Source organism: Lemur catta, chromosome 17 (assembly GCF_020740605.2).
Source record: "Lemur catta isolate mLemCat1 chromosome 17, mLemCat1.pri, whole genome shotgun sequence".
NCBI lineage: Eukaryota > Metazoa > Chordata > Mammalia > Primates > Lemuridae > Lemur > Lemur catta.
In genome coordinates this window covers 9,234,547-9,249,258 of record NC_059144.1, presented here as the reverse complement: position 1 = coordinate 9,249,258, position 14,712 = coordinate 9,234,547, and the positions used below count along the sequence as shown (strand labels likewise).

Genomic DNA, 14,712 nt, shown 5'->3' with positions numbered 1-14,712 from the left:
CACTGTCTTTTAAGGGGAGGAGATCCCAACAGCCCTGCTGTGAGAGGCGGAGAAGGCAGACCACATGGCCTGGGCCCAAAGAGGCTGACAATCAGCTTCCTGCCGGTACCTCCAGGCGGCCGATCAAACTGGAAGACGTGCACTCGGGTGCCGGTGCTTCCCGCGTCAAACATGATCCCGTAGAAGATCTCGTGGCCATGTGCAGCTGTCCCTGGGGGACTGTGGGCCTGCTGGCCCCACCGGGCCCCCGAGGCCACCCCAGCAATGCTGAGGAAGGCCTGGGTGGCGGAGGCCCGGTGCCACTTGATGTAGGCGACGTAGATGAACAGGCCCACGCACAGCCCCAGGGGGTATGCCACCTTCGTCACCCTTAAGTTCCCATGATTTGGTATTTTTCTCATTTCTTTGCCTGCCAAGGACTGTGCCGCAGCTGTTGGTGGAAATCGAAAGGGAGGAGAGGCAGGAAGACCACGTTAGGCTGCACGGTTCCAGCACGAGCCAAAAGTCCCGGGGCCAGGGGACAAAATGTTCAATCAGAAACTGGTCCACATTTTCCCCTTGGAATCAGAAGCTTCATTTGACCCTCGAAATGATTCTGGAAGGTGTGATCCCCATTTCACCAAAGAGGACCTGAAGTTTATAAAGACGGATCACCTGCACAAGGTGGCTCGCCTTGCTCCTGAACTTGCGCACAGACCACAGCTGCTGGCTACTCTAAGTGACGTTTCAGACAAATGGCTTTGGGATGACTTGCTATTTATGTAAAAAGGTATCCCTTTGGTATCCCAAAGCTGTTTGTGGGAACAGAAACGTTTATCTGATTCATTCCTTCAAGCTTCGCTCATACTTCCAATTAGGCAATTGACTTTTCACAACTTTCAAAACCCCATCCCTCAAGCAACAGAGAGCCCCAGACAAACCTGATAATGTAGGTCGTTTTTCTGGAAGTTTCACAACAGGTGCCTCTTTTCATTCACACAGCACATTCCTGTCAGGAAGAAATAATGTCTGTGTTCCTTAAAAGCCTATAAAATTCTACCCAGGTAGCAAAGTAAATTAACTGGGCATCATTATTTTTGGTTCAATATACCTCAAAATGAAAGCATTTGGGCCAGGTGTGGTGGCTCACACCTGTAATCCTAGCACTCTGGGAGGCCAAGGTGGGAGGATAGCTTAAACTCAGGAATTCGAGACCAGCCTGAGCAAGAGTGAGACCATTTCGCTACTAAAAATAGAAAAAATTAGCCGGGCATGGTGGCGCGTGCCTGTAGTCCCAGCTACTCAGGAGGATCGCTTGAACCCAGGAGTTTGAGGCTGCTGTGTGCTAGGCTGACGCCACGGCACTTAAGCCAGGGCAACAGAGTGAGACTCTTGTCACCAAAAAAAAAAAAAAGAAAGAATTTGTTCAAGTTTTATCAGCAGCTCCTAGTGCAAGGCAGTGTGTGGGAACCTGAGGCTTCAAAGGACGAGAATTGAGGTTCCTGATTCTCACGGCTCCCCCATGATTGGGGAACGTCCATCTGTCCATTCCTCACTCTCTCGGTCAGCCCTAGTGAGTGGAGTGGCCACCCCTAGTGCAGAAGAAGACACAGAGGTGCCAGGCTGGAGGCAGGCCATGGGCCAGGCTCTGCCACAGTTGCGTATGACTGGGGCAGGTCATCCCTGGAGGAAGCCAGTCCCCTCCTCGACGGGGCAGGGCTGCTCACAGGAGAGCTGCCTCGGGAAAAACTCCAGGGACAGCACACACTGCGCACAGACTTCACAGGGGGCAGTGACATGCTGAAGGACAGCGTGGCCACACTGCTGGGGGTGGCCGGGAAGCCTGTGGTGGGCCAACCTTGCGGCTGTCTGGGCAGAGCAGAAATGAATGAAAGGGGAACCTGGTGGAGAGCACTGAGCGCAGGCTTTCCTTGGCCCTTTCTTGGGCCCAGGCCACACCTGGATGCCCTCAGGCCCACGGAGCTCAGGCCAGACTCTGTGCCCCTAGCTGAGGGGGGAGCAGGACAGAGCACCCCTCCCTGAGCAACTGCCATGCGCAGGGCTATGAAGAGGCTCCCCTGGCAGGAGCAAGCCCCCCCCCTTGCTGGCTCCTGCTCAACTTTGGGCTTCTCTTGAGTCCTATTAATCTCTGGAGCTTCCCTCCACTCTCAGAATCGTGTCTCGACCTCCTGCCTGGGCCTGCTCCCTGCCGGACTCTGCAGCTGCATCTCACCCTCTTTCCCCCTTGCTCATGATACTCCAAGAACACAGCACCTCCTTCTGCCCCAGACCTCAGCTCCTCCCTGCCTCAGGCCCTCTGCATACACCGTTACCCATTGCCAGAATGCTCACCCACCATCCTGGCCAACATTGTCCTCATCCCAAAACCTCTGCTGAAATGTCACTACCACCACCTGCCCTGGTGCCCCCAACCTGAGTGCACCCCTGCCACGTGCTCTCTGTGCTCCCTGTACCCACTATCATCTGTAATGATGTCAGTGCTTGCGGGATTAGTTCCTGTGAGTCTGTGTCTCCCTTTAGGCTGTGAGCCCCCCAAGGGCGGGACTCAGCTTTAGGGGACATAGCAAGATGGCAAAATAGGAAGCTCGAGGCCCTCCTTTCCCTACAGAATCATTACAAACCATAGCTAGAGGCTGGCTAAAATATTTTACAGGAGCTCTGGAAAACAGTCAAAGATATACAGCAACTATGGCCAATGAAGAAAAAAGTTGCGTTCAGGATGTCAGGAAATTGTGTGGTACTTTACTCACCCCTGCCCCACTCCTCCCCAGCACCACCTGATGGAAACAGCAGCCCCGTTCTCAGTTCCTTTCCTCAAACTGGAGGGAGCAAAGCAGACCTTTCTGGAACCTCCTAACCTGTCTTGGACTACCTGCGGAACAGATCTGTTTTGTCTGACTCAGCGCTCACAGCTCACACAGGAAAAGCAGCAGAGAGCAGTTGCAGGCACTGCTAGCAAAGCTGCAGGGCGGCTACAGACCCACATGGACCTGGGGCAAGAATTACAGGTGGAGAAATATAATAGAACATCCAAGGACTGAGGTGGGGGTAGGGGGAGATTCTTGGGGAAAATAAGACATGTAAAAGCTATCATGTATATGGGGGAACTGAAAAAAGCATACCCACAAACCCAAGAAAGACACATCCTCCGAAGAAACCTGATAAGACCTTAAATCTTCATCCCAGGCTGGTCCCAAAGCTCAGACACTCTAACTAATAAGTGAAGGTCTTTCCTAATACAGAGGTAGTCTGCAAAGACTGTGAAGACTATTTTTTCAAATGCCCAATTTTCAGCAAAAAAATAACAAAGCATACAAAGAAACAGGAAGATACGGCTCATTCAAAGGAAGAAAATAAAGTGGAGGAACTCATTCCTGAAGAAACATAGGCATTGAATATACTAAACAAAGACTTTAAAACAACTGTCTTAAATATGCTGAAATAGCTGAAGGAAACACAGATAAAGAATTAGAAGAAATCAGGAAAATGATATATGACAATGAAATGAGAGTGTCAACAGTCAGAAATTATAAAAAGAAATCAAACAGAAATTGCGGAGCTGGAACATACAATAACTGAATAGAAATCTTGACCAGAAGGGTTTATAGCAGATTTGAATAGGCAGAGGAATCAGCAAACTTGAACATGGGACATTTGAAATTACTGACTCAGAGGATCAAAAAGAAAAAAGAATGAAGAAAAGTAAACAGAGCCTACAGGATTTATAGGGCCCTATTAAGTAGAATAATACATATGTTATGCGAGTCCAAGAAGGAAAAGAGAAAAAGAACAGGGCAGAGAGATTATTTGAAGAAACAATGGCTCAAAATTTCCCAAATTTGAGGAAAGACATGAATATAAATATCCAAGAAGCTCAGTAATACCAAACAAGATAAACTCAAAGAGACCCACACCAAGACACAATATAATCAAACTGTGGAAACAGAAAGGCAGAAAGCAACAAGAGAAAAGCAACTCATCACATACAAAGAATCCTCAATAAGACTGTCAGCTGATTTTTCAGCAAAAAGCTTCACAGCAAGAGGGCAGTGGGATGATATATTCAAATTGCTAAAACAAACAAACAAAAAAAACCCTGTCAATGGAGAATTCTGTACTCATCAAAACTGTCCTTCAGAAATGAGGGAGAAATTAACATATTCAGATAAACAAAAGAGGAAGGAGTTCATAACCATTAGATCTGTCCTATGAGATTGCTAAGGGAGTCCTTCAAGTTGAAATGAAAGGATGCTAGATGGTAATTAAAAGCTATGCAAAAATAGAAATCTCCAGCAAAGGAAAATGCATGGACAAATATAAAAACCAGTATTATTGTAAATGTGGTCTCCAACTCTATTTTTTATTTTCTTCAGGATCTAAAAGAGGAATACATAAAAAAGTTATAAATCTATGTTAATAGGTATACAATATATAAAGACGCAACGTGTGATATCAATAACAAAGGGGGATAAGTGGAGCTATAAAGGAGAAATTATTGTATGTGATTGAAGTTAAGTTGGTACTAATTTAAAGTAGATTGTTATAACTTTAGAATGATATATATGTAATCCCTATGATAACCACAAAATCTATATAATATACACAAAAGGAAATGAGAAGGGAATCAAAATTGTCCCTACAAATAACTAAATATAAAGGCAGGTAGTAATGAAGGAAATGAACAAAAAAGCCGTAAGACACACAGAAAACAAAACGGCAAAAATAAGTTCTTCCCTATCAGTAATTACTTTAAATGTAAATGGATTAAACTCCCCAATCAAGAGACGCAGCTTGACAGAATGGATTGAAAAACAGGATCCAACTACAGTTGATCCTTGAACAACATGGGTTTGAACCGCATGGGTCCACTTATCCGTGAACTTTCTTCTGCCTCTGCCACACCTGAGACAGCAAAACCAATGCCTCCTCTTCCTCCTCCTCCTCCTCAGCCTACTCAATGTGAAGACAATGAGGATGAAGACCTTTATGATGGCTGGGTGTGGTCACTGATGCCTGTAATCCTAGCACTCTGGGAGGCCGAGGGAGGATTGTTTCAGCTCAGGAGTTCTAGACCACCCTGAGGGAGACCCCATCTCTTTAAAAAATAAAATAAACTAAAATAAAATAAAAATAAAACTCTAAATTAAAGGACATTTAAATCTATGATTTTAATAAAAAAAGACCTTTATGATGATATACTTCCACTTCATGAATAAATACATTTTCTCTTTCTTATGATTTTCTTAATAAAATTTTATCTTCTCTAAGTTTACTAAGTTTTATTATATGAACATAGTATATGATACATATAACATATAAAATATGTGCTAATTGTTTAGGTTATTGGTAAGGCTTCAAGTCAAAAGCAGGCTATTAGTAGTGAAGTTTTGGGGGAATCAAAAAATTATACATGGATTTTCAACTGTGCTGGGGGTTGGTGCCCATAACCCTTGTGTTGTTCAAGGGTCAACTGTATATGCAATCTACAAGAGACTCACTTTATTTATTTACTTTTTTTGGAGATAGAATCTTGCTCTGTTGCCCAGTCTAGAGTGCCATGGCATCAGCCTAGCTCACAGCAACCTCAAACTCCTGGGCTTAAGCAATCCTTCTGCCTCAGCCTCCTGAGTAGCTGGGACTACAGGCATGCACCACCATGCCTGGATAATTTTTTCTATGTATTTTTAGTTGTCCAGCTAATTTATTTTATTTTTAGTAGAGACGGGGGTCTTGCTCTTGCTCAGGCTGGTCTCGAACTCCTGACCTTGAGCAATTCTCCCGCCTCAGCTTCCCAGCGTACTAGGATTACAGGCATGAGCCACCACGCCCGGCCAAGAGACTCACTTTAGATCTAAGAACACATATAGACCAAAAGTGAAAGAATGCAAAAAGATTCAAAGCAAATAGTAAGAAAAAGATAGCAGGGGTGGCTATACTAATATCAGACAAAATGGACTTTAAGTTAAAAACTGCCAAAAGAGACAAAGAAGGACACTATATAATGATAAAAGTGTCAATTCACCAAGAAGATAAAATAATTATAAATATACAGGCAACAAATATCAGAACTCCTAAATACATGAAGCAAACACTGACAGAACTAAAGAGAGAAATAGAAAATTGTCAATAATAGTAGGAGACTATAATATCCCACTTTCAATAATGTACAGAAAAACCAGACAGGATCAGTAGGGAAATGGAGGACTCAAACAACACTATAGAGCAATTGGATCTAACATTTACAGAATACTCTACCCAATAACACCAGAATACATATTTTTTCTTAAATACACATGGAACATTCTTCAAGAGAGATGGTATGTTAGCTTACAAAATATGTCTTAATAAATTTTAAAAAAATCAAAATCATTTAAACTATCTTTTCCAAGCACAATGAAATGAAACTAGAAATCAACAGAAGGAAAATTCACACTCGTTTTAAACAACCAATGAATGGGTCAAAGAAGAAGTTGCAAGGAAAATTAGAAAATACCTTCAGATAAGTGAAAATGAAAACACAATGTACTGACACTGATGAGATGCAGCAAAAGCAGTGCCAAGAGGGAAATTTATAGCTGAAAACACACTAAAAGAGAAGAAAGATATCAAACCAACAACTTAACTTTATACCTTAAGGAACTAGAAAAAGAACTAATGGAATAATAAAGATTAGATGAGGATAAAGAAAACAGAGAATAGAAAAACAAAAGAGAAAACTCAATGAAACTAAAAGCTGGTCTTCAGAAAAATCAACATAATTGGAAAATCTTTAGCTAAACTGACTAGGGAATAAAGAAATGACTCAAATAACTAAAAGGAGAAATAAAAGCAGGGACATTACTACAGATTTTACAGAATAAAAATTCTTATAAGACAGTACTATGAACAATCATATGCCTAGAAACTGGATAATCTAGATGAAATGAACAAATTCCTGGACACACAACCTGCCAAGATGAATCCTAAAGAAATAGAAAATCTGAACAGACCTATAACTAGTAAGGACATTGAATCAGTAATCAAAAACCTCCCAAAAAAGAAAAGCCTGGACCAGATGGCTGTAATACTGATTGTGTCAAACATTTAAAGAAGAATTAGCACCAATCCTTCTCAAAATCTTTCAGAAAATTGAAGATGGGGAACACTTCTTAACTAGTTCCATGAGGCCAGCATTACCCTGACATCAAAATCAGGCAATGACACAAGAAAAGTACAAACCAATATGTCTTATAAATATTTATGCAAAGACTGTCAACAAATACTAGTCAGGTACATTCAATGGCACAGTAAAAAGATTACATATCATGACCAAGTGGGATTTATTCTTGGAATGCAACGATGGTTCAACAAACAAAAACCAATCAATGTAATACAACACATTAACAGAATGAAGCAAAAAAACATGATCATCTCAATTGATGCAGAAAAAGCATTTGATAAAATCCATCGTATTTCATAATAAAAACAATCAACAAACTAGGAATAGAAGAAAACCACCTGAACATAGTAAAGGCTGCATATGAAAAGTCCACAACTAACATCCTACACTACTCAATGGTGAAAGACTCAGAGCTTTTACTACAAGATCAGGAACAAGGATGCCTACTTTTACCATTTCTAGTTGACCTAATGTTGAAAATTATAGCCAGACTAATTAGGAAAGAAAAAGAAAAGGCATTCACATTAGAAAGGAAGAAGTATCATAAAATTCCCTCTGTTTATAGGATGACAGAAAACCCTTATATGTAGAAAACCCTAAAGATTACACACACACACACACACACACACACACACACAACCTGTTAAGCGAATTCAGTAAGATTTCAGAACACAAAATAAACACACATAAATCAGTTGTTTCTATACACTAACAATGAACAATCCAAAAAGGAAATTAAGAAAACAATTCCATTTAAGATAGCATCAAAAAGAATAAAATACTTAGGAATATTATCAAAGAAGGAGGTGAATCTCGTACACTGAATATGGTAAACATTGATGAATGAAATTAAAGATTACACAAATAAATACAAAGATACCACATGTTCTGGTATCTTAGGGCTTAATAATATTAAGATGTTATCATTACCCAAATGATCTACAGCTAGAATGCAATCTGCCACAATCCCAACAATTTTTTTGCAGAAATAGAAAAAACCATCCTAACATTCATATGGAATTTCAAGGTACCCCAAACTGCCAAAACAATCTGAAAAAGAACAAAGTTGGAGACTTCACATATCCTGATTTCAAAACATATTACAAAGCTACAATAAATAAAACAACGTGGTACTGGCATAAAGACAAGACATATAGAACAATGGAGCAGAACAGAAAGCCCAGAAATAAACTCTCATATATATGGTCAAATAATCTTTGACAAGGGTGCCAAGATCACACAATGGAGAAAGAGTCTCTTCCATAAATGGTATTTGGAAAACTAGATATCCACATGTGAAAGAATGAGGCTGAGAAATGAATTAAAAATGGATTAGAGACCTACGTGTAAGACTTAAAATTATAATGTTCCTACAAGAAAACATAGGAGAAAAGTTTCATGGCATTGCATTTGGCAGTGGTTTCTTGGATATGACACCAAAAGCACAGGCAACAAAAGCAAAAATAGACAAGTGAGATTGCATAGCTAAGAGACTTCGCATGGCAAAGAAAATAACCAACAAAATGAAAAGGCATGGGAGAAAATATGCAAACCATACATGTGATCTGATAAGGGATTAATAATCAGAATCGATAAAGGAATCCTAAAACTCCACAACAAAAGTAGTAATCTGATTGAAAACTGGGCAAACACATTTCTCCAAAGAAGATATACAGATGGCCAATACGCATATGAAACAATGCTCAACATGACTAATCATTAGAGAAACGCACAACCACAATTAGATATCACCGCATATCCATTAGGGTGGCCACTACCAAACAAACAGAACGTAAGTGTTGGTGAGAATGTGGAGAAGCTGGAACCCTTGTGCACTGCTGCTGGGAAAGTAACATGGTGCAGCTGCTGTGGGGGACAGTGTCCAGCAGTCTCACTTCTGGGTATATATCCAAAAAAGCAATCCAAATGTCCATGCACAGATGAATGGATAAATCAAATATGGTATATACATATAATGGAATATTAGTCTTAAAAAGGAATGAAACTTAAAGACATTTTGCTAGGTGAAGTAAGACAGTCACAAAAAAGACAATTATTGTTTGATTCCACTTTATGAGGTACCCAGAGTAGTCACATTCACAGAGACAGAAAGTGGAATGGTGGTTGACGGGCTGGGTGGAAGGGGATGAGGAGTTAAAGGGACAGAGCTTTATTTGGGGGAGAGGAAAAAGTTCTGTGGATAGATGGTGGTTATGCTTGCATAACAGTGTAAACGTACTTAATGCCACAGAAGTGTACATTTAAAAATGGTTGAAATGGTAAATTTTACATTATGTATGTATTTTATAAAAATAAAAAAATCCTTCAATGGCTCTGAGGCCAGACAGGTAATGCAAAGGAGTTCTGTGGGTACAGGACTTAAAGTAGTTGGGGGGAGGGAGTGGAGAGGAAAAGGGCAGGGCTTGCTCACTGCGGAAAAATTCAACCTGTTTTAAAGTTCTGGTCAGGCTCAGGCCTCACTCTCTCAACAAAGGCGACAGGTCATGCTTCACTGAGATTCTTCCTGCTTTAAATTTAAATGTTCTGTTTTCTTATTTATTTATTTATTTTTTTAGCATCCTATTCCTTTGGTCCTTTCTCCATACCCCTGCAAACCTCCCCAAGATGTTTACTACTGTCCTGAACCATGGCCGCTACGGACTCCTCCCTTGGGCTTCTTGGTGCTCCACACACCTTCCCAAAAAAATTATATGTGGAGTTGTTCTTTCAGGCCTCTCTCTCCTCTGGTTAGATGGCATCTCTCTGGGAACAGGGACCAGCTCACTCATCCCAGAACCTCCAACACCAACACAAGGCCCAGCAGCTGCTCAACCAACACTGGTGAGGCCCACGGGGGCTCAGAAGTTACTGAGGCAGAAGAGGCAGTGAGAGGAAGGTGCAGGCACTGGGGATGCTCCAGACCCAGGTGCAGGCAGTTTGGGAGGAGCTGTTTGGCAGGAGGCAGCAGTGACCAGGTTTCCACACACTGAGTTTGACAGGACAGCAGGACACCAGGCAGGAACAGGACTGATGCAGTGAGAGGTGACAGGCTTGGGGCTGGCGCCTGGGGAGATGTGAGCTGAGATCAGGAGAGGAGACAGGGCGTGTGGAGTGTCCGCCCTGAGGCGGCTGATCTCACCCTACAGCTGCCTCTCTGAAAGGCCTCCCTCTGCTAGTTACCCTCACTCAAGTTTCAGGTTCCTAAGTAATCATTAAATGCTTAATTAAAGGTCTTTATAGAGAAAGTTCTGATGCGTTTATTGCCGGAAATGAACAGTGAGGACACAAAAGCAATACTAACCTAACTGGAACAGGTTTTTTTTTTTTTTTTTTTTTTTTTTTATTTAATCAATATCTACATTTTTTTAAAAAAGTCGCTGGTCCCACGGCCGCAATCGCCCACACAACTGTGCACACCCCACACGGGGAGCACGAGGCCTGCACCCTGCACTCGCTGTTCAGTTCCCCACCGCCGTGGGGACACGAGGCAACACCCCACGCCAGGAGGGCACGCCTCTGCCAATAGCCTCGACCCTCGACGCCCCCCCCTTGCCCCTCGGGGACACACGCAGCAGGGCGCCCAGGTGGCACGTGACTGGGATGGCACCCCCCCCCCCCGCCCCCTGCAAAGGCCACTTCCAAGGCAACAACCACAAGGGGCCAGAGGGGTGCCCCTGCGTCAAGAGGACCACCAACCTCGCCAATGCCCTGAGGCAGAAGGTGGGAGTAAGGCTGGTAGACCCCCCCCCACCTCCCCCCTCCACACACCGCCCCATAGGCAGGGAGGAGAGGCCAGGCGCCTGCAGACAGAAGAAGAGTGGTCCGCGGTCCCATTGGGGCGGGAATGGCTCGTGAGCATGACGCCACCACATCGATATGGATCTGGAACAGTTTTATAAAACCCTCTTTACATAATCAAGTCCTATGACCAATGTTAGTTTAAGAACCCTATTCTACGTGATCAGATTAACAGGTGGCGTACCAAATTGAGGCAAAGTTTGTTCTTTATTAAATTTGTCTACCCATTAAAAAAATACCCTTTATATATGTCATCTTCTGTGTCCAGGGCCACACAAGGCCAGTATCATTGCCTTCATTTTGCATAAGACAGCACCACAGCCCTGGGAATGTCTGGAAATAGACTTGCCTGAGACTGCACGGCTGGCACGTGGTGGAGTACAAACCACAGTCCCTGCCTTTAGTCTCCAGGTTGAAGGTGCTTTATCACTTCACTTGCCCTACAAATACAAGACTCTACTTTAGACAACCAAACACCACTCACATGACCTTCCATACACATAAGTATTAAAGTTACACACCAAAAAGTTCAGGATGGCATAAACAGAGCCCAAACAAAACACAATATTGCAGGAGTGTAGAACTAGGCCACTTCCATGACTTTTGAGGCCCAAATCTAAACACCAATTTCATTTCACTATGCTAAGGTGTTTGTCTACAGCTAACACACCTGCAGGAGGGGCAATCCACATTTCTGTGGGTACCATTAAGGCCACAGTGTGTATGTGTTGATCATGTCCTCCCTGAGAAGGTCACTGTGGAAAACTACTCAAGCTCAGTTTAGTTTGTTCTTTAAAGGAGCGAGTGTAGGGTAAGGCTGTAAGGAAGGTAGTCAGGAGGGACTGAAGGGGAGGCAGCAGTAGGAAGAAGGGTACCACAAAGGCAAAGAGAGAGGTGTGGCTCCTGCCAGGGGCCATTCTCTGCCAGGTGGGGGCAGGAGTCAGAGAGGAGAATCTGAGTGTGGAGCAGAGTTGTCGAGGCAGGAGCCTGCACTGTCCCCTGGCTAGCTTTCTAGGAGCTGGGGAAGACAGGCCAGCTCTTGGAAATACAAGCTCTATTTGATTTGGATCGGTGGTTGCCTAATCTGTTGGCCAGTTCCTTCCAGGTTTTCAGTTCAAGTAAACCAAAGAGCCACGATCGCAACTGACTGCCACCACGCATGCTTGAAAACGTATCCAAAAATAAAGCACATTAGCAAACCACCACTCATTCTCCTAGTAGGTTTAAATGGACTTTTCTCCCCTTCTCAGGAAAAAAATCCCACTCGAATCATTCTGTCAACACCATCTACTGTTTCCTTTTCACAGGATGCAGTGGGAGGGGAGGCACTTCCAGAACTCTTTATGCAAAGAGCTGTCCACCTCTCTGGTTCTTCACCTTAGGCTCCAGGAGGGAGACAGACACACACCGTATTACCCAACTGACTCTTCTGAGGGCAAGGGGAGTGGGAGAAACAACAATTTCTGAATTTGTAATACCTTTGCCAGCTTTTTCAAAAATGACTACACTGTCAACACAATAGTAACACCAACACGGAACTCCCTTGCACAGCTGGTAGGAGGGAGAGCCCTTGTGAGCACATTCACCATCCACCTCTTCCCAAGGAACCTCCTTCCCAGAGGTTCTAGATTTCCCCAATGGGGGCCATGGGCTGAGACTTCTGCCTTATCCTGTATGATGTAGGATGTGTGGCTCAGTACACATTATACTGAAACACAGGTGCCTGGAGGGACACCAAGAACTGCCCAGGCACTTCCTGGCAGCTGATTCCTTTCCTCTTTGCACTTCCAGCTGCACCTAAAATAAAAAAAACCCTCCCTTTCACGGTACCTTGGCCTCTCCCATCTCTCCTTCCTCTTCCACCCTTGAGGACAGTCCAGTGTCCAGCTCTGTCCACCTTGGGGCCTCTCCTCTCCCTCTCTCAGTCTGGAGCAATGGTGGCTCACAGGTCAGCTCACTTAGAACCACCCTGACCACTTACGAGAGCCTCTGGTCACCACACCAATTGCAGAGTTAATGGTCCTCACATCCTCAGTATTGTTTGAACAGCATGACCTTACCTGTTTCCCATAAACTGCCACGTTGGGCTTCCCAGCTGGGCTGTGAGATCCAAGACTGGCCGGGCCTGCCCCTGTGCTTGGGTCTGCCCCTACCGAGCTGGGGGCGGGTCAGCAAATTCATTCATTGGTTGAATGAATGAACGCAGGAGGGCTGTGGGATTCCTAGGGGTAGAGACTCTGCTATCTGACCCATCCTGTTGCCCAGCACACTGAACTCGCCTCCGACGGGTCAGCGGAGTCCAGACGTCCAGGGAGGCCCAATGGAGCAGGACAGGAAGGCAGCAAGAGGAGAGACCCGGAGCGCTCGTGCACCCTGGGGGGCCCAGACCCTCCTCCGCTCCGGCCTCCGCCTCCAGGGGACCCGCAATTGCACGCGAGGAGGCCCACCTGCAGTTATCCCTGGCCGGCAGACTCCGCCGCCCCCGCATGAGCCCCCCGGCCCGCCGCTTACCCTGAACAACGTCCTCTGCCCACTACGGAGGCGGGTGACGTTCCCTGGGGAGCAGGACGCCGACAGAAGCTGGCGTCCAGCTCTCCCGCCCGGCCGGCGCCACGACGGCCTACGCCTGGGGGATACGACCCCACAAATCCCGCGACTTGGGGCCCCGCCCACAAGCACGTTGCGTCACGGGCTGGGCGGGGCGTCGCGGGCCGAACTGCGCAGGCGCAACCGGGACGGGCCCAGCTGCGCAGGCGCGGTCCTCCTCGGCCCTTGGGCTTTGGGTGGCCCCTCCGGCCCCTCGACGGCCGGGTTGCAGGGTAGTGTTGACTGATTTTCCTCAAGGCGCGGCGGAGCCCGCCCTGCTGTGGCTGGCAGGGGAGTTACCACAACCTCATAACTTTGGCCTGTGGAATTTCCCCGGATTCCTCCACATCTAAATTTACTTTTTTTTTTTTTTTTTGCGACGGAGTCTCGCTTTGTTGCCCGGGCTAGAGTGAGTGCCGTGGCGTCAGCCTAACTCACAGCAACCTCAAACTCCTGGGCTCAAGCGATCCTCCTGCCTCAGCCTCCCGAGTAGCTGGAGGAGTCACCACACCAGGCTAATTTTTTGTTTCTATTTTTAGTTGACTGGCTAACTTTTTTTTTTTTTTTCTATTTTTAGTAGAGACGGGGTCTACGCTCTTGCTCAGGCTGGCCTCGAACTCCTGAGCTCAAGCGATCCTCCCGCCTCGGCCTCCCAGAGTGCTAGGATTACAGGCGTGAGCCACCGTGAACAGCCTTTTTTTTTTTTTTAAGGTAATACATGATAGAAAATGCAACCACACAGAGTAGGCAGTGTGATCGAGAGTTCCCCACTCTTAGCCCCATTTTCTGATGTCTTCCTAGAAGCCACCAAGGTTGCCGGCTCCTGACAGCCCTGGAATACAGGCCCAGTTTACTTAGGGACCCTGGTGGTAGGGACTGCCCGGATCTTCCCAAACCTGTCGCCTTTTTTTCCCGCCAGGGCTAGACCCCCTTCCCCGGCTTACCCTGCTCACGTGACGGCGCCTGGCCAGTGAGGTGTGTCGGTGCGCTCTTTCCAGGCTGGGTCCTAGAGGTTGGCCCCGTATCAGGGGATCCTAGGAGAGCCGTTGTTGGAAGAAGTCTAGGTTCCTGAATGCCGTGTGGTCATACATTTATTGTCAGGAGGGACACTTTTGAGAGTGAATGGGTGGTAACTATATGGGATGCGGGACAACGTCCAAAGACCAGGA

General features: G+C 45.3%; 1 protein-coding gene across 4 annotated transcripts in view; it reads right to left on the bottom strand.

Annotated features, from left to right (window-relative positions):
- ENTPD6 (ectonucleoside triphosphate diphosphohydrolase 6) overlaps nucleotides 1-13,639 on the bottom strand; it is a 29,902-nt gene extending 16,263 nt beyond the window's left edge. For 2 of the 4 annotated variants that reach the window (XM_045528835.1, XM_045528837.1), the window contains exons 1-3: nucleotides 13,469-13,639; nucleotides 921-988; nucleotides 110-430 (exon numbers count right to left, since the gene is read on the bottom strand). In XM_045528835.1, coding sequence (XP_045384791.1) covers nucleotides 110-401 — 292 coding nt within the window. In that variant the 5' untranslated portion in view covers nucleotides 402-430; nucleotides 921-988; nucleotides 13,469-13,639. Of the gene's footprint in view, nucleotides 1-109; nucleotides 431-920; nucleotides 989-13,017; nucleotides 13,053-13,468 lie in introns of those variants that run through there. The other 2 variants (XM_045528836.1, XM_045528838.1) reach the window with 2 other exon arrangements.
- Nucleotides 13,640-14,712: the final 1,073 nt, after the last annotated feature.